Source organism: Phoca vitulina, unplaced genomic scaffold (assembly GCF_004348235.1).
Source record: "Phoca vitulina isolate PV1807 unplaced genomic scaffold, GSC_HSeal_1.0 scaffold55, whole genome shotgun sequence".
Taxonomy (NCBI): domain Eukaryota; kingdom Metazoa; phylum Chordata; class Mammalia; order Carnivora; family Phocidae; genus Phoca; species Phoca vitulina.
Genome location: NW_022589758.1, coordinates 7,413,204 through 7,430,714, shown reverse-complemented (window position 1 = coordinate 7,430,714; position 17,511 = coordinate 7,413,204). Strand labels below are relative to the sequence as shown.

Here is a 17,511-nt window from a genome sequence, read left to right as displayed (position 1 = left end):
CCACATCGGGCTCCCTGCTCCGCGGGAAGCCTGCTTCTCCCTCTCCCACTCCCCCTGCTTGTGTTCCCTCTCTCGCTGTCTCTCTCTCTGTCAAATAAATAAATAAAATCTTTTAAAAAAAAGTTTCAAAGAGGTAATACACAATCCCCCATTCCTAACAGCACACCTCCTGGTCTAGTCAACTCAGCTTGCTGATGAAGGATCTCACCACCTAATTTTATAATGGTATGTAGAAGTAAATCAGAATTCATTGCTCAGAAATTCACTTGATATTCACAGGAAAATATGCATTGTATAAAATGGAAGATATCTGCACTTCTAACTTGCTGATGTATAGTCATTAGGAAGTGGTAGAAGGGAAATTTAATATTTGGCCTCTTTGGGGAATGTGACCAATTTATTGCTGAATAAACACAGAAAGAATGATTTTAATGTGTATTTTTCCCAAGAAAACAATGCAACACTATGGTGCTTAAACCAAGAACTGTGGAGGAATTAAAACTCAGCATACGAAGAGACTTATACAGCTCTATGTGAGAACACTGAAGTGGTCTAGACATCTATCTCTCATGCCATCTTTCTAAGTTTAGGTCAGCAGAGATTGTTCATGGGCCAAGCTCCAAAGCCTGGAGGTTCAGACTATTTGTAGGTAGCACTGTAATCATTAATCTTATTTCCTTCTTCAAACTGACAGCTCGAAGTCCAGCACTTAAGTGGTTTATCTCTGAAGAGTCCTGCTTATGAGACATAACATCCTGAACTTCAAACTCTGACACACCCAACTATTTACTGTTATAAAAGATGTGGCAAATAGGGGCACCTGGGTGGCTCAGTCGGTTAAGCATTCAACTCTTGATTTCAGCTCAGGTCATGATCTCAGGGTTGTGAGATGGAGCCCCGCATCAGGATCCGTGCTGGGCTTGGAGTCTGCTTAAGATTCTCTCTCTCCCTCTGCCCCTTCCCACTCTCTCCTCTCTTAAAAAAAAATGTGGCAAATAGAGGACTGCTAGATCATGCCCCCATCTCCAAGCCACTTCTGTTGCACCTTCATGGCCACACTGACTCAGATTTGGAGACCAGTATGCAAAAACACTGAGGACGCCTACCTTACCTTGAGTATTATCTCTTATATCAGGCATGATTTTGGTGATCTGATTATGATAAGGGATAGAGTGCAAGTGCATGTTCTAATCTAAGCTGATTTCTCTGATCTCAGAATAGGGAAATAAGAAGATCCTCAAACTATCATGTGAAAAACATGTCAAGACTCTTACAATACCACTTTCAAAAAGTATTTATTCAGCATCCATTATTGCCAGGCATCTGTGATACACACTAGGTATTTAATAAGCATAGTTACTTTTCCCACATAGCTTATAGTCTAGCAGAAGAAACAGACATTAAACTGATAAATACACATATAAATATGTCATTACAAAATGGGATGAGGGTTAAAAGAATAACAGTAAGGGGCTAACCTCCACCAATGGTGAGGGAATAATCAGAGAATGTTTTTTTAAGGAAATGACAATTAAGGTTAAGACTGAGATGTGTAGGGGCGCCTGGGTGGCTCAGTCGTTGGGCGCCTGCCTTCAGCTCAGGTCATGATCCCAGGTCCTGGGATCGAGCCCCGCATTGGGCTCCCTGCTCAGCGGGAAGCCTGCTTCTCCCTCTCCCACTCCCCCTGCTGTGTTCCCTCTCTCGCTGTGTCTCTGTCAAATAAATAAATAAAATCTTTAAAAAAAAAAAGACTGAGATGTGTAAATGGGAGATAATAATCAATCTGGTTTCAGATTGTACTCTTCTTTAGAAAGTGCTTTCAGTCAGGTTTATTTTTTATTTTATTTTTCTAAGATTTTATTTATTCATTTGAGAGAGAGAGAAAGTACAAGCAGGGGAAGAGGCAGAAGGAGAAGCAGGCTCCCCACTGAGCAGGGAGCCAGATGTGGGGCTCGATCTCAGGACCTGGAGATCATGACCTGAGCAGAAGGCAGATGCTTAATCATCTAAGCCACCCAGGTGCCCCTCTATTATTTTTTAAGTAGGCTCCACACCCAACATAGGGCTTGAACTCATGACCCTGAGGATCAAGAGTTGCATCCTCTACCAAGTGATCCATCCAGGTGCCCCTCAGTCCGGTTGTTTTTCCTTGCCTATCCTATTGGCTTTTAGCGAAATTTGATGATATTACTGATGTTCCTTAATGAAAATAACACTCCCCACTGCTTTTGTGACAATGCTTTTGAAGCTGTCTTCACATTTCTCTGACTACTCCATAAGCCTCTTCTGTAGTCTCTTCTTCCTTCCCAGCCCCACTGTGGAGGGGAGTCCCTCCATGGGTGATCTCTCTCTCTATGGATTCAATCCTTATATCCTGGAGACTCCGAAATCTCTATCTTCAGCTACTTCTCAAGCTCCAAATTCATATGTTCAACCCTTTGATGAGTATCTCTTTCTGGATAACTCAGAGATGCCTCAAATTCAATGAATCTAAAACTCAATTTATATTCCCACTTAAATCTATTCTTGCTACTACTGTCCATCTTCATTATTACAAAATTATCTACTCTATGTCTGCAGCTAGAAAACATGGAATCTTTTTCAACTCCTCCCTTTATCTCACCCCTCATATTCATCAGATCTTCTCTATTCCTGTTCAACCTTAGTTCAAGCCCTACTCATAGCCTAAGTAGATCATTTAAAACATTCTGGGGCGCCTGGGTGGCTCAGTCAGTTAAGCGTCTGCCTTTGGCTTAGGTTATGATCCCGGAGTCCCAGGATTGAGCCCTGCATCAGGCTCCCCGCTCAGCAGGGAGTTAGCTTCTCCCTCTGACCCTCCCCCATCTAGTGCTCTCTCTCTCTCTCCCTACTCTCTCTCTCTAATAAATAGACGAAATCTTAAAAAAAATAAAACATTTCTGAATTGTTCGTCTGGTCTTCAGATTATACTCACTCCATTCCCTCCTTTTTACTACCAGTAGTTACCATTTTAAAACAAGTATTTGATCATTCCTGCATGGTTCTCCAATATCCACACTCGAAAATACAAATCTCTTATCATGATGTTTAGGTACTTTATATAGTCTGGGCCTATTCTCTTTTAAAGCCGAATTTTTATATGCAAACAATGAATCATGGAACACTACATCAAAAACTAATGATGTAATGTATGGTGACTAACATTACATAATAAAAAAAAAATTAAAGCCTAATTTTCTGCCACTGTTTCCCATGTATTTTTGTCATGTAAAATAGCTAACCATTGTTCAAACCCACCAGGCATGCTCTTTATTTTGTGTGCCTGTGTATGGGTTGTTTTATCTACCTTCCCTCTTGTTCTTCCCAACACATGCTCATCCTTCTCTAGGCTCCTTAAATATCACCTCTTTTGCAATATGAACCCATCTGTCATAGTCAAAGCTAGTTATTTTCTCTTCTGTGTCCCCATGATACTTAGTTCATACTTTTATTTTAGTAATTATACTACAGTATTGTGATTATTTCTGTGTCACTCCCTCCTCCATAGGCTTTCCAAGAGGACAGGAACTACATCTTAAATCTGACACACAAGTTCTGAGTGTATTAATTGATTCTTGAATTATATATAATTATCTACTCATTTCTTGTTAATTATCATCATCTTAATGGTTAAGTACTTATTGAATACCTACTATGTGCCAGGCACTGAATCAGGCACCACACAAATACCATCTCATTTGCTTTTCACAACACCTCCAGGAGGCAATTGTTATTATCTCCATTTTATATTAAAAAATCAAAGTGGGGCTACTGGGTGGCTCAGTCAGTTAAGCATCCGACTCTTGATTTCAGCTCAGATCATGATCTCAGGGTTGTGAGATTGAGCCCTGCATCAGGCTCATGCTCAGTGGGGAGTTTACTTCTCTCCCTCTCCTTCTGCCCCCCTCCTCTCTCTCTCGAATAAATAAAATAAATCTTAAAAAAATAAAAATAATAAAAATAAATAAATAAACCAAGGTTATGATGAAATTACTTGCCCACAAGTGTCAGTAACTGACTGAGCCAAAATTAAATCACAGATTATTATATTACAAGACTGATGTTTTTATCTCACTGTAGCTCTAGCCCCCTTACAAATATCTGTAAGAAGTTAAAACCAATCAGGTGTCGGGGCGCCTGGGTGGCTCAGTCGTTAAGCGTCTGCCTTCAGCTCAGGTCATGATCCCAGGGTCCTGGGATCGAGCCCCACATCGGGCTCCTCGCTCTGCGGGAGGCCTGCTTCCCCCTCTCCCACTCCCCCTGCTTGTGTTCCCTCTCTCGCTGTGTCTATCTCTGTCAAATGAATAAATAAAAAAATCTTTAAAAAAAAAAAAACCAATCAGGTGTCATCTTACCTAACATGGAAAAAAAAACTATGTACCTTTCAGAATATTTAATGTATTATCAGAATCTTACAGGATTATTTTGACACTTATTTCTCTTGTATGTGGACAAAAGTAACCATATAGTGTACAATATTCAATTTTTATTGGATGTATACATTTAGAACATTCAAATAATTTGATTATTTTAAGGATGATTTTTCTAAAATAGGATTTCTTAATATTTATGTTATTAAATCAAAACTTTTAGAAGGGAATGGACTTTTTAACTGATTGTATACAATTGTATATCCCAAATGATGCTGTGAAAACTCTAACACAAGTTTCTGAAGTAACTAAATGTAATGTCACCAGTTGAGTTATAAGCGTCTTTAATTTTTAATTTGGCACTATATACCATACCAAATTTAATAAAGGAGGAAAATACCACTTCCAGTTAGTTGAGAATTAGGGGAGTTTTTCCTACTTACACTTAAATTATTTTTAAAAAGAGAAGAAAAAGAAGGAAAGAAACTAAGAAAGGAAAAAAATTTAAACGAAGTAATAGAAGTTTCCCTTCCTACCAGTTAATGTCCTTACCAGTGCACACAGAAGGTCAACTGCTTCCAAGATCAATTCCTGATGGCCAATGCGGCTGACCCCCAGATCTTCTAGCTCCTGATGTGTAATGCGCAGCAGCTGGTCTCCACTGATCTTCTCCCTCTCGAAGTTCTTAATATACTGCTGCAAACAGTCATCAAGACCTGCAGAAGAAAAATATGGAAAACCAGAATGAAAAAACAGTTGAACGAAACAAACAGAAAAAATAAAATAAGCATTAACTCCTACCAAGTCACAAGTTAAGTCTGTTTCAACTCTGGACTAGTTCAATCATCCACTTTTTTCCAACCAATATATGGACTGCAGGAGGAAAAAAAACCACTTCATGATATCCTTAGTTGTTAGGTTCCTATTTGAATTTTCCTCAGCAATTTTTGGAAATCTTTACCTCACTTCTCAAGCAGTTCTCTTTGCTGCTTATTTCATAAAGTGTGCTAACAAGAGGTTCTCCCCACTTCTAAACTTACCTACACTTCACTCCTCCTTTCTTCTTTAACCCCACTGCAGAGGGAGAGTTATCCTTCCTTCCTGTACAAGACTAATCGATCTTCCTGTGCTCTGGAATCCCATCTTCTGCCACCTTAACACTACTTCAACAATTAAAAAAAATAAACACTCTCTTTATTTAACCATTTCCCAGCCACTGACTCCAGTATTCGAACATCTGCCAGTTTAATAAACAAAACAAAAACCTTTCCTTGATTTCTTTGATCCTGTATTCCCCCACTAGTTTGTTATTCCCTTCAGAGCCAAGCTCCTTACCTTTTTACCCCACCTGCAATGTACTCCCTAATCCACTAACATTTAGATTTCACCCAAATTCAAAAGTGGAATCCAGAGTGGATACATTTTTCAAGATTACTCAGGGCACTTCCATAAGTGAATAGCCAGGCTATAGATTGGGTTAGCTTCAACTGCCTATGAAATAACCTGATACAAATGATGAACAAATGGTGAACTGGACTAACAAGATTAGTTCTCTCCAGATTTTTAAGTGAGGAGCACCAAGAAAATGAGGCAATTAGCAAAAACTAAAAGGTCTTAATCTTAAATCAGGCCATAAATATCTCTAATCTAGACTAAAGCAGTTTTATGGGTTTCCTGCTGCGAGTCACTATCCCCTCCAATTCATCTCTCCCAGCATAAAAATTCTGATGTCATTCTTTATCTCAAAACTTCTCAGTTTCTTCATATTTATGATAGAATAAAATCTGAACTACTTTATACAGTGTTCAAGGCCCTTCCTGATCTGGACCCTGCCTTCCTATACAAACTTATTCCAGACACACTCCACGCTTCCCAATCTCCCACTCTACACTACAGACCTCCATTACAACAATGCCCACATTGTATTATATTTTGTTCCCATCTCTGTATGCCCAATAAATGGCTTAGAAATTCCTTGAAGTTGAGGACTGTGTCTTTGGAATGAAAACCCAGGGCTCAGCACAGTGACTAACACAGAGTAGGGCTCAATAAGTGTAAAATGAACAAATCAGACATGTTCTTTTATGCTATATCACCTGGTCAGAGAAAATCAGGAACATTTTAAATAAGAGCTAAATCTAAAAATAAGAGTGGAGGGTTGGTACATGGCATTTTGAGGCACTCATGTCTTAATACATTGCAGAATAACAGGAGACAGAATGCTATTATTTTGAGTTGATTTTTCTTATGATTCTTCTATGTAAAGGAATGATAAAGGATCTCTTACAGCACCAATTCCACCAGCGTCATTAGTAAGGTTATAGACCAAGTCACATTATATGTGGCAGAGGAGAAATAAGGGAGAGATCTCATTAATTGGTGCCTAATTTAACTATCAAGGTGTATTACCCCATAATATAGGCAGTATCTTGGCTCCTATATTTAAAATGTAAAATATATGGCAAATATACAGCTAGGATATTATAAAATTATAATAATGTCACTTTGTGTCAATATGCATATTTATGAACTATAAGGTACTTTTATATACATTTTTCCTTACCTGAATTATAAATAATAAATGACCTTATAATATTTTAGAGTTGTTGTTTTGACTGAAAGGTCAAAATCAATATCTCAAATCTGTATATGGAAAAAATATTGTCCAAAAAGCCATCTACAAAAATCACAAAAATGAATACATTATATTATTGGGCTAAAGGCCTGAACTTCATGATTCTAGGAACTGCACAGCATACATGTAACAATTAAAACCTTCTCATTCACTCATACACTATTTTATTTAAAGTAGAGCTGTCCCATTTTCAAGAATGAGAAATTCTTTGGTGATTATGACTAGTCTTCAACAATGTAACATTTATTCAATAGATAAAATGGGAACAAATATATACCAGATTTTAAAAGTGTTATTACCTACCTCTTTTTTTAAAGCTCTCGTGTGGCATAAATTATTTCTTTACTTTCCACCAAATTTTACCCTTTCTAAGTTGACCTATGTTCTAAATAATTATAAGTAAATTTTATAACCTCCACTTATAAATTGCTATTATTCTTAAGAAAACATACAGAAAATAAATTTTGATCCATACTCTAAAAACCACACAAGTGTACCATGAAGAAAATTGTGCACTTTTGTCAAATGAAACATTAAACTATATACATTTTTTTGTCTAAAACCATGCCTTAAAACAATTAAAACAAAGGCTTGAAATCATTACTATGACATGTGTCTCTGACTCTCAGTGAATTATACTGCTTTCCACCATCTGCAGGGAAGAGGAATGAACATAATCATGGATCTAGAAAGATGTTCCAAAAATAATGAAACATTTACAAAATGATGACATTTGAGAGATGTCCTAAGGATGCACAAATTTCCAGTAAATCAACAATATTACAAAAGAAGGAGTAAAATAAATTAATCCACTATATGTGGAAGTAGATATGAAAGGTGCAAATTACTATATTTAATGCTCAAAATCTTTTTTAAAAAAGATTTTATTTATTTATTTGAGAGAGAGATTGAGAGAGCATGTGTGAGCAGGGAGGGGCAAAGGCGGAGGGAGAAAGAATCTGAAGCAGACTCTGCACTGAGTGCGGAGCCCAAGTTCAGGGCTGGATCCCAGGACTGGGAAAACATGACCTGAGCCGAAACCAAGAGTTGGACGCTTAACCAACTGAGCCACCCAGGCGTCCTAATGTTCAAAATCTTAAAAACCCACTTAAAATGGTATTAAGAAGATGACTCTATCCCTACTCCAGGAAATTTTACTTTATACACCATTTTATACATAATATATGTACTCTTATCTATAAACAGAACACTCTGATATTTAAAGCAAAAAATAAAAATGTAAATTCTTGTTAGAGTTCTGTTGCCACTATTTACTGTGAATAACAAAGATCAACAAATGAAGATTTATGAGGACTTTTGTCACTTCTGCAAAATAAGGTCAGGAAATTAAAATGAACACATATTAATCCTATATCCTTTTGCTGGACTCAAATACGTGAATGATAACTTGATGCAGAAGGTCTTAATTTTAATGTAATTTTCAGTCCCCTTATTTCACTGACACTGCTTTTTTCCAAGATCACCAATGACCAAAATCACACCAGACTCAATTGCCTCATTTACAATCTCATTCTCCCTAAGCAAGTTATTTCTCTATTTCTACCACCATTTTTCTAGTCTCAGAACCATCTTAGATGATTCCCCAATTTAATCTCTTATCTTGTCAGTTAGTGAGGAACATAATTTCTTCATTCAAAATAGCTCTTGCTCTGTCCTTTCATTTCTGATCTCATTGTCACCACCTTACTCATGCTGTACAGCCTGCCCTGATGCCCATCTGCTCCCCCTGGCAGCAGTCTGTCCAGTCTATCACTGTCAGATCTCTAAAAACACTCTTTGATTAAGCCATTTCCCAATTCAAAAATGTGAAGGAGTCTTCCTGACAAAAGGTTAAAATTCAAAAATCTTTTTTCTTATTTTTAAGACTTATTTTTTGGGGGGAAGGGCTCTTGGATGTTATTATCAGTTAGCATTTGTGTATTAATTGCAACAACTACTATAGACAATAAAAGCATTTTCTACATTATAAACAGCCAGAAAGCTCATATAACCATGCTTTTCTTCTATGCACAGGATGATATATAACGATAAATGATCTAGCAAAAGACAATTCCTATTTAAGATCTTGTGATACTTCCTAAGCCATCTAAAAAGGATGAAATTATATTCAATAGCATTTTGGCACTAAATGACTTTACTGTATTCTAATTATTGGAAAACTGGCTAACCTATGTAAATATACAAGCTACTTAACAGATACCCAGAATATTTAATAAAACAAATTCCTGAACTATTCTGGAAAAATGAGGTTTTGCTCCAAAACCTATGTAGTTAAAAATTTGTTTAACAATTTCCATATAGTTCTCGGATGATACAGCCTTATAAATTCTTGCTTTAATTCAGATGAGCTGCCCGTCACTCTTACTTGGTAGGTAAAAATGTATTTACTCTTTGCTGTGCTTTTAATTATATTCCAGTTTATATTTTGTTCAGCCAAAAAAAAAATAAGATAAAGTTTTCTTCAAAAACACCTATGCCACTAGACAATTCTAAATTCCAACAATAAAAAAAGGCAGTATCTGTTTTAACAACTGAGAAACAACATGAACAAGAATAACCAACTGTGGGGCATCCATACCATGAAATACTACTCAGAAATAAAAAGGGAACTATTGATATACACACAACGTGGATGGATCTCAAAGATATTATGCTGAGTGAAAATGGCAACTCTGAAAGAAGTTATTGAATGATTCCATTTATACTACATACTAAAAAAGGCAAAACTATAGCAACAAAAAACAGATTAGTAGTTGCCAGGGATTGGGAATGTGAAGAGGCTAAGCAGCAGGAGGGAGTTTTTTGGGGGTGATAAAACTGTTTTATATCATGACTGTGGTGTGCTGGTGACATAATTCTATACATGTGTTAAAATGTTTACAACTCTAACACCAAAAAACTCAATTTTATTCTGTTAATTGAAAATTTTTTTCTCAGTTACAAATGAATTCCAGGCAACAAACATTTGGAATATACTATTAAACTCAAAATTTCATTGAAAAAATTTCCTTCTGACATTTTCTCATGGTGTTTGATATAAAAGACCCAGACCAGGGAACAATGTTTCCAGCATTCCATTCAGCATCTATTTATTAAGCACCTACTAAGTTTGGGGCAGTGTATATACCAATGCATTTAACTACCTTTGAAAAGACTCCCTTCACTCTGCTGACTGGCAGAGCTGAAAGGCTATAAACAGAATTCTCCCTAAGAAGCTGTATAGGATACAGGGTGTGCAGACTGATGCATTAGAAAACCAATCACTGCCTGTGGTCTCTGGAAGACTTCTGAGAAGCCCAAACCTCACTACGCTGATCATCATCATTTCTACTCTTCTCAGACCTACTTTGTTTCTCCAACAATTTAATCTTGCCTTTAAGAGACTAAAAAAAAATCTTGACTGGGTAACAATATGCAATTGTTACATTTTGCAAAATAATTCAGCTTCCTTACAATCTGTTCCTGGTTCTTCATTTTAAACCAGAGTAGATTTTAAATGCCAGGCAACTTCAAAATGAATTTCTAAAAAATATCTGGTTTAAAACTCCCCTCCCTACAAAATGACCAAAAGAAAACAAAAGTAAAGAAGAAAACTTAATCAGCACTGAAACCATGAGACACTGCCAACCACCTAACATAGTCACGATTTAATGTTAAAAAAATAAAAAGGTATTAGAAGACATCTAGGTTCTGTATCAAACCAGAGCCAGAAACAGTAAAGAAAAGACAATTATTTGACTACATAAAAATTGTTTTTGTTATGACATATCAAATCAGAATATTCACAAGAAAGTCCTTAAGACATATCCAGTGATAACACTACGTCAAGGCCAACTGAAGAGGACAAAGTAACCCATGGATATACTATCAAGTTGCTTAAAACTGCTCAGTTTTAAAATAGTGATATCTGGTAATCTGAGACAGCAACCTTAAAATGCACATCACACAAAACAATGTTTGAATGGTTTTATAATTTTTAAAGTTTTGTATCCAGAATGTGGTAAAGTGGCTGGACAAGCCGTTCTTCTCAAAGTGATTTTTAGGACAGCTTAGAAGCTCTGGTTTTTTGTTTTGTTTTGTTTTGTTTTGTTTAGATTTATTTGAGAGAGAGAGAGACAGAAAGAGAGACAGTGCATGAGGGGAGGAGGGGGAGAGGCCAAGGGAGAAGCAGACTCCCTGCTGAGCGTGGAGCCTGATGTGGGCTCATCCCAGGACCCTGAGATCAAGACCTGAGCCAAACAAAGGCAGACGCATAACTGACTGAGCCACCCAGGTGGCCCGCTTACAAGCTTTTAAATGTTCTTTAAGTAAACATTAAATAAATTCTAAATATTATGCAATTATTCTACACTTTCATCTTTTAATTTTTAAAAACAAAGTCTAAAATGATTTTAATGACATGTTCAGTAAACAAAGACTGACTGGTTTTATCATGAAGCTTAAAGCTATTACATACTTAAGAATTCATATACAACATTTTTCAAAGATAACATTTTCTCCCTCAAATTAACAGTCCATTTCACATAGTTTTAAGTAACACTGAAACTATTTCTTTGCAAGTCTTCACACTCTTTGCTAAGAATATTGTATTAACAGAAAAATGACTTTAATAAGAATCACAGGTAGACCAAGCATAAGGAATTAGTTGCAAACCTAGAGATTAGTGATATCTTTCATTTTACAACTGAATAGACAATCATTTTTTATTTTTTGTTATGTTTAAGGAAGCTTAAGTCCATTTAAGCCTTACATCTTTCATTCCAGCATTCAAGAACCTCCAAGTTCAGGCCCCAAACTATTTTTCTGACATTCTGTCTTACACATTCATATATCCTATGCTGCAGCCAAATTGAACAACTCAACTATTTCCTTAATGTGATTGTTCCTATTACCCAGAATATTTACATATTCTACATATTTAGTTGTTGAAATCCTGTCAGGTCTTGATCATTAAATCCGATGGATCTCTCTTCTCTTTGTATCTATGGATTTTACACTTATGGTACTTATTACTCATGCTGTTTTGTTATAATCTTTGCATTAGTGTCTTATTCCCCCAACAGATTAGAGAACCCTGAAGGGTAGCATCACTGACTCCTTCATACAGCACTGAGCACAGAGAGCATCTGATACAGAATCAGTCAGTCCTTCATTTAATCAATATTTACAGAGGTGACTGCTATGTGCTAAGCACTGGAAATCAAATGCTGAGCAAAGACTGACATGGCCATTGACTTTATGGAGTTTATATAATACTGAAGATGACCATCAATCATTAATCATTTAATTGATAAAAACAGATGTATAAATACAGGCCATGATAACTGTTATGAAGGAAAAAAATACGCTGTGCTGTGAGAAACAAAAAAGGAGACTTAACCCTATGCTGAGGTGACAAGTCAGGAATGGAAGACTTACTTACTATGATTCGTAAGCTTAAAAACTGTTAACTAGGCAAAGGGGAGGAGTGGACACTGCAGGCAAAAGAAACAACATATGCAAAGACCCTGTGCTACAAAAAGGAACACTGTACATTGGAAAAACTGAAATAACTTTGTTTGACTGAAATCCAGAGAAAAGAATGGAACAGGATAGGGTTGGAGTGATGGGCCCGGGGCAAGATGATGCAGTGTGACCCAAGAGCAATGAGAAGGCATCAAAGGATTTGAAACAGGCAGCGTTAAAAGTGTTCTGTGTTTTGTGAACATTACTCCAGACGCTTAATGACTGAGCCACCCAGGCGCCCCCAGATTTTGATTTTAAAAAGTATGTCACAGGAAACAAAAGAAAAAAAATAGATAAAATGAACTTTATCAAAGTTAATAACTTTTGTTCAGTAAAGGACACTATAAACACTATAAACAGAGAAAAGGGGGAGCCTGGGTGGCTCAGCTGGTTAAGTTCCATGTAAGTCTGCCTTCGGCTCAGGTCATGATCCCAGGGTCCTGGGATGGAGCCCCGCATCAGGCTCCTTGCTCAGCAGGGAGCCTGCTTCTCCCTCTCCCGCTACCCCTGCTTATGCTCTCTCTCTCTGTCAAATAAATAACTAAATCTTTAACAAACAAACACAGAAAAAAGGCAACCCACAGAATGGGAGAAAATATTTGCAAATCGTAAATCTGACAGGGGACTAATATTGAGAATATATTAAGAATTCCTGTAATTTCGAGAACCCCTCTCAAAATCAATAAAAATAGGTCAACACCCCGACATCTAATAGTAAAACTTACGAGTCTCAGAGACAAAGAGAAAATCCTGAAAGCAGCTCGGGAGAAGAGATATGTAACCTACAATGGTAGAAACATTAGATTGGCAACAGACCTATCCACAGAGACCTGGCAGGCCAGAAAGGACTGGCAGGATATATTCAGAGCACTAAATGAGAAAAATATGCAGCCAAGAATACTATATCCAGCTAGGCTGTCATTGAAAATTGAAGGAGAGATAAAAAGCTTCCAGGACAAACAAAAACTAAAGGAATTTGCAAACACGAAACCAGCCCTACAACAAATATTGAAAGGGGTCCTCTAAGCAAAGAGAGAGCCTAAAAGCAACATAGACCAGAAAGGAACACAAACAATATACAGTAACAGTCACTTTACAGGCAGTACAATGGCACTGAATTCCTATCTTTCAATAGTTACCCTGAATGTAAATGGGCTAAATGCCCCAGTCAAAAGACACAGGCTATCAGATTGGATTAAAAAACAAGACCCATCGATATGCTGTCTGCAAGAGACTCATTTTAGACCCAAAGACACCCCCAGATTGAAAGTGAGGGGGTGGAAAACCATTTACCATGCTAATGGACACCAAAAGAAAGCTGGGGTGGCAATCCTTATATCAGACAAATTAGATTTTAAACCAAAGACTGTAATAAGAGATGAGGAAGGACACTATATCATACTTAAAGGGTCTATCCAACAAGAAGATCTAACAATTGTAAATATCTATGCCCCTAACATGGGAGCAGCCAATTATATAAGCCAATTAATAACAAAAGCAAAGAAACACATCGACAACAATACAATAATAGTGGGGGACTTTAACACCCCCCTCACTGAAATGGACAGATCGTCTAAGCAAAAGATCAACAAGGAAATAAAGACTTTAAATGACACACTGGACCAAATGGACTTCGCAGACATATTCAGAACATTCCATCCCAAAGCAACGGAATACACATTCTTCTCTAGTGCCCATGGAGCATTCTCCAGAATAGATCACATCCTAGGTCATAAATCAGGTCTCAACCGGTACCAGAAGATTGGGATCATTCCCTGCCTATTTTCAGACCACAATGCTTTGAAACTAGAACTCAATCACAAGAGGAAAGTCGGAAAGAACTCAAATACATGGAGGCTAAAGAGCATCCTACTGAAGAACGAATGGGTCAACCAGGAAATTAAAGAAGAATTAAAAAAATTCATGGAAACCAATGAAAATGAAAACACAACTATTCAAAATCTTTGGGATACAGCAAAGGCAGTCCTAAGAGGAAAGTATATAGCAATACAAGCCTTTCTCAAGAAACAAGAAAGGTCTCAAGTACACAACCTAACCCTACACCTAAAGGAGCTGGAGAAAGAACAGCAAATAAAGCCTAAACCCAGCAGGAGAAGAGAAATAATAAAGATCAGAGCAGAAATCAATGAAATAGAAACCAAAAGAACAGTAGAACAGATCAACGAAACTAGGAGCTGGTTCTTTGAAAGAATTAACAAGATTGATAAGCCCCTGGCCAGACTTATCAAAAAGAAAAGAGAAATGACCCAAATCAACAAAATCATGAATGAAAGAGGAGAAATCACAACCAACACCAAAGAAATACAAACAATTATAAGAACATATTATGAGCAACTCTATGCCAGCAAATTAGATAACCTGGAAGAAATGGATGCATTCCTAGAGATGTATCAACTACCAAAACTGAACCAGGAGGAAATAGAACACCTGAACAGACCTATAACCACTAAGGAAATAGAAGCAGTCATCAAAAATCTCCCAAAACACAAAAGCCCAGGGCCAGATGGCTTCCCAGGGGAATTCTACCAAACATTTCAAGAAGAATTAATACCTATCCTTCTGAAACTGTTCCAAAAAATAGAAATGGAAGGAAAACTTCCAAACTCATTTTATGAGGCCAGCATTACCTTGATCCCAAAACCAGACAAAGACCCCATCCAAAAGGAGAATTACAGACCAATATCCCTGATGAACATGGATGCAAAAATTCTCACCAAAATACTAGCCAATAGGATCCAAAAGTACATTAAAAGGATTATTCACCACGACCAAGTGGGATTTATCCCTGGGCTGCAAGGTTGGTTCAACATCCGCAAATCAATCAACGTGATACAATACATTAACAAAAGAAAGAACAAGAATCATATGATCCTCTCAATAGATGCAGAAAAAGCATTTGACAAAGTACAGCATCCTTTCTTGATCAAAACTCTTCAGAGTATAGGGATAGAGGGTACATACCTCAATATCATAAAAGCCATCTATGAAAAACCTACAGCGAATATCATTCTCAATGGGGAAAAACTGAGAGCTTTCCCCCTAAGGTCAGGAACGCGGCAGGGATGTCCACTATCACCACTGCTATTCAACATAGTATTGGAAGTCCTAGCCACAGCAATCAGACAACAAAAAGAAATCAAAGGCATCCAAATCGGCAAAGAAGAAGTCAAACTCTCACTCTTTGCAGATGATATGATACTTTATGTGGAAAATCCCAAAGACTCCACCCCAAAATTGCTAGAACTCATACAGGAATTCAGTAAAGTGGCAGGATATAAAATCAATGCACAGAAGTCAGTGGCATTCCTATACACCAACAACAAGTCAGAAGAAAGAGAAATTAAGGAGTCGATCCCATTTACAATTGCACCCAAAACCATAAGATACCTAGGAATAAATCTAACCAAAGAGGCAAAGGATCTGTACTCAGAAAACTATAAAATACTCATGAAAGAAATTGAGGAAGACACAAAGAAATGGAAAAACGTTCCATGCTCATGGATTGGAAGAACAAATATTGTGAAGATGTCAATCCTACCTAGAGCAATCTACACATTCAATGCAATCCCCATCAAAATACCATCCACTTTCTTCAAAGAAATGGAACAAATAATCCTAAAATTTGTATGGAACCAGAAAAGACCCCGCATAGCCAGAGGAATGTTGAAAAAGAAAAGCAAAGCTGGCGGCATCACAATTCCGGACTTCCAGCTCTACTACAAAGCTGTCATCATCAAGACAGTATGGTACTGGCACAAAAACAGACACATAGATCAATGGAACAGAATAGAGAGCCCAGAAATGGACCCTCAACTCTATGGTCAACTAATCTTTGACAAAGCAGGAAAGAATGTCCAATGGAAAAAAGACAGTCTCTTCAACAAATGGTGTTGGGAAAACTGGACAGCCACATGCAGAAGAATGAAACTGGACCATTTCCTTACACCACACACAAAAATAGACTCAAAATGGTTGAAAGACCTCAATGTGAGACAGGAGTCCATCAAAATCCTAAAGGAGAACACAGGCAGCAACCTCTTCGACCTCAGCCGCAGCAACTTCTTCCTAGAAACATCGCCAAAGGCAAGGGAAGCAAGGGCAAAAATGAACTATTGGGACTTCATCAAGATAAAAAGCTTTTGCAAAGCAAAGGAAACAGTCAACAAAACCAAAAGACAACCGACAGAATGGGAGAAGATATTTGCAAATGACATATCAGATAAAGGGCTAGTATCCAAAATCTATAAAGAACTCATCAAACTCAACACCAAAAGAACAAAGAATCCAATCAAGAAATGGGCAGAAGACATGAACAGACATTTTTCCAAAGAAGACATCCAAATGGCCAACAGACACATGAAAAAGTGTTCAATATCGCTCGGCATCAGGGAAATCCAAATCAAAACCTCAATGAGATACCACCTCACACCAGTCAGAATGGCTAAAATTAACAAGTCAGGAAATGACAGATGTTGGCGAGGATGCGGAGAAAGGGGAACCCTCCTACACTGTTGGTGGGAATGCAAGCTGGTACAGCCACTCTGGAAAACAGTATGGAGGTTCCTCAAAAAGTTGAAAATAGAGCTACCATATGATCCAGCAATTGCACTACTGGGTATTTACCCCAAAGATACAAAAGTAGGGACCCGAAAGGCTACGTGCACCCCGATGTTTATAGCAGCAATGTCCACAATAGCCAAACTGTGGAAAGAGCCAAGATGTCCATCAACAGATGAATGGATAAAGAAGATGTGGTATATATATACAATGGAATATTATGCAGCCATCAAAAGGAATAAGATCTTGCCATTTGCAACGACGTGGATGGAACTGGAGGGTATTATGCTGAGCGAAATAAGTCAAACAGAGAAAGACATGTATCATATGACCTCACTGATATGAGGAATTCTTAATCTCAGGAAACAAACTGAGGGTTGCTGG

The 17,511-nt window shown here is 37.4% G+C and overlaps 1 protein-coding gene across 5 annotated transcripts in view; it reads right to left on the bottom strand.

The window, feature by feature from the left end:
• CNKSR2 (connector enhancer of kinase suppressor of Ras 2) overlaps window positions 1–17,511 on the bottom strand; it is a 277,726-nt gene that overhangs the window by 215,944 nt on the left and 44,271 nt on the right. For all 5 annotated transcript variants that reach the window (XM_032389505.1, XM_032389507.1, XM_032389504.1 and 2 more), the window contains exon 2: window positions 4,941–5,104. In XM_032389505.1, coding sequence (XP_032245396.1) covers window positions 4,941–5,104 — 164 coding nt within the window. The remainder of the gene's footprint in view (window positions 1–4,940; window positions 5,105–17,511) is intronic.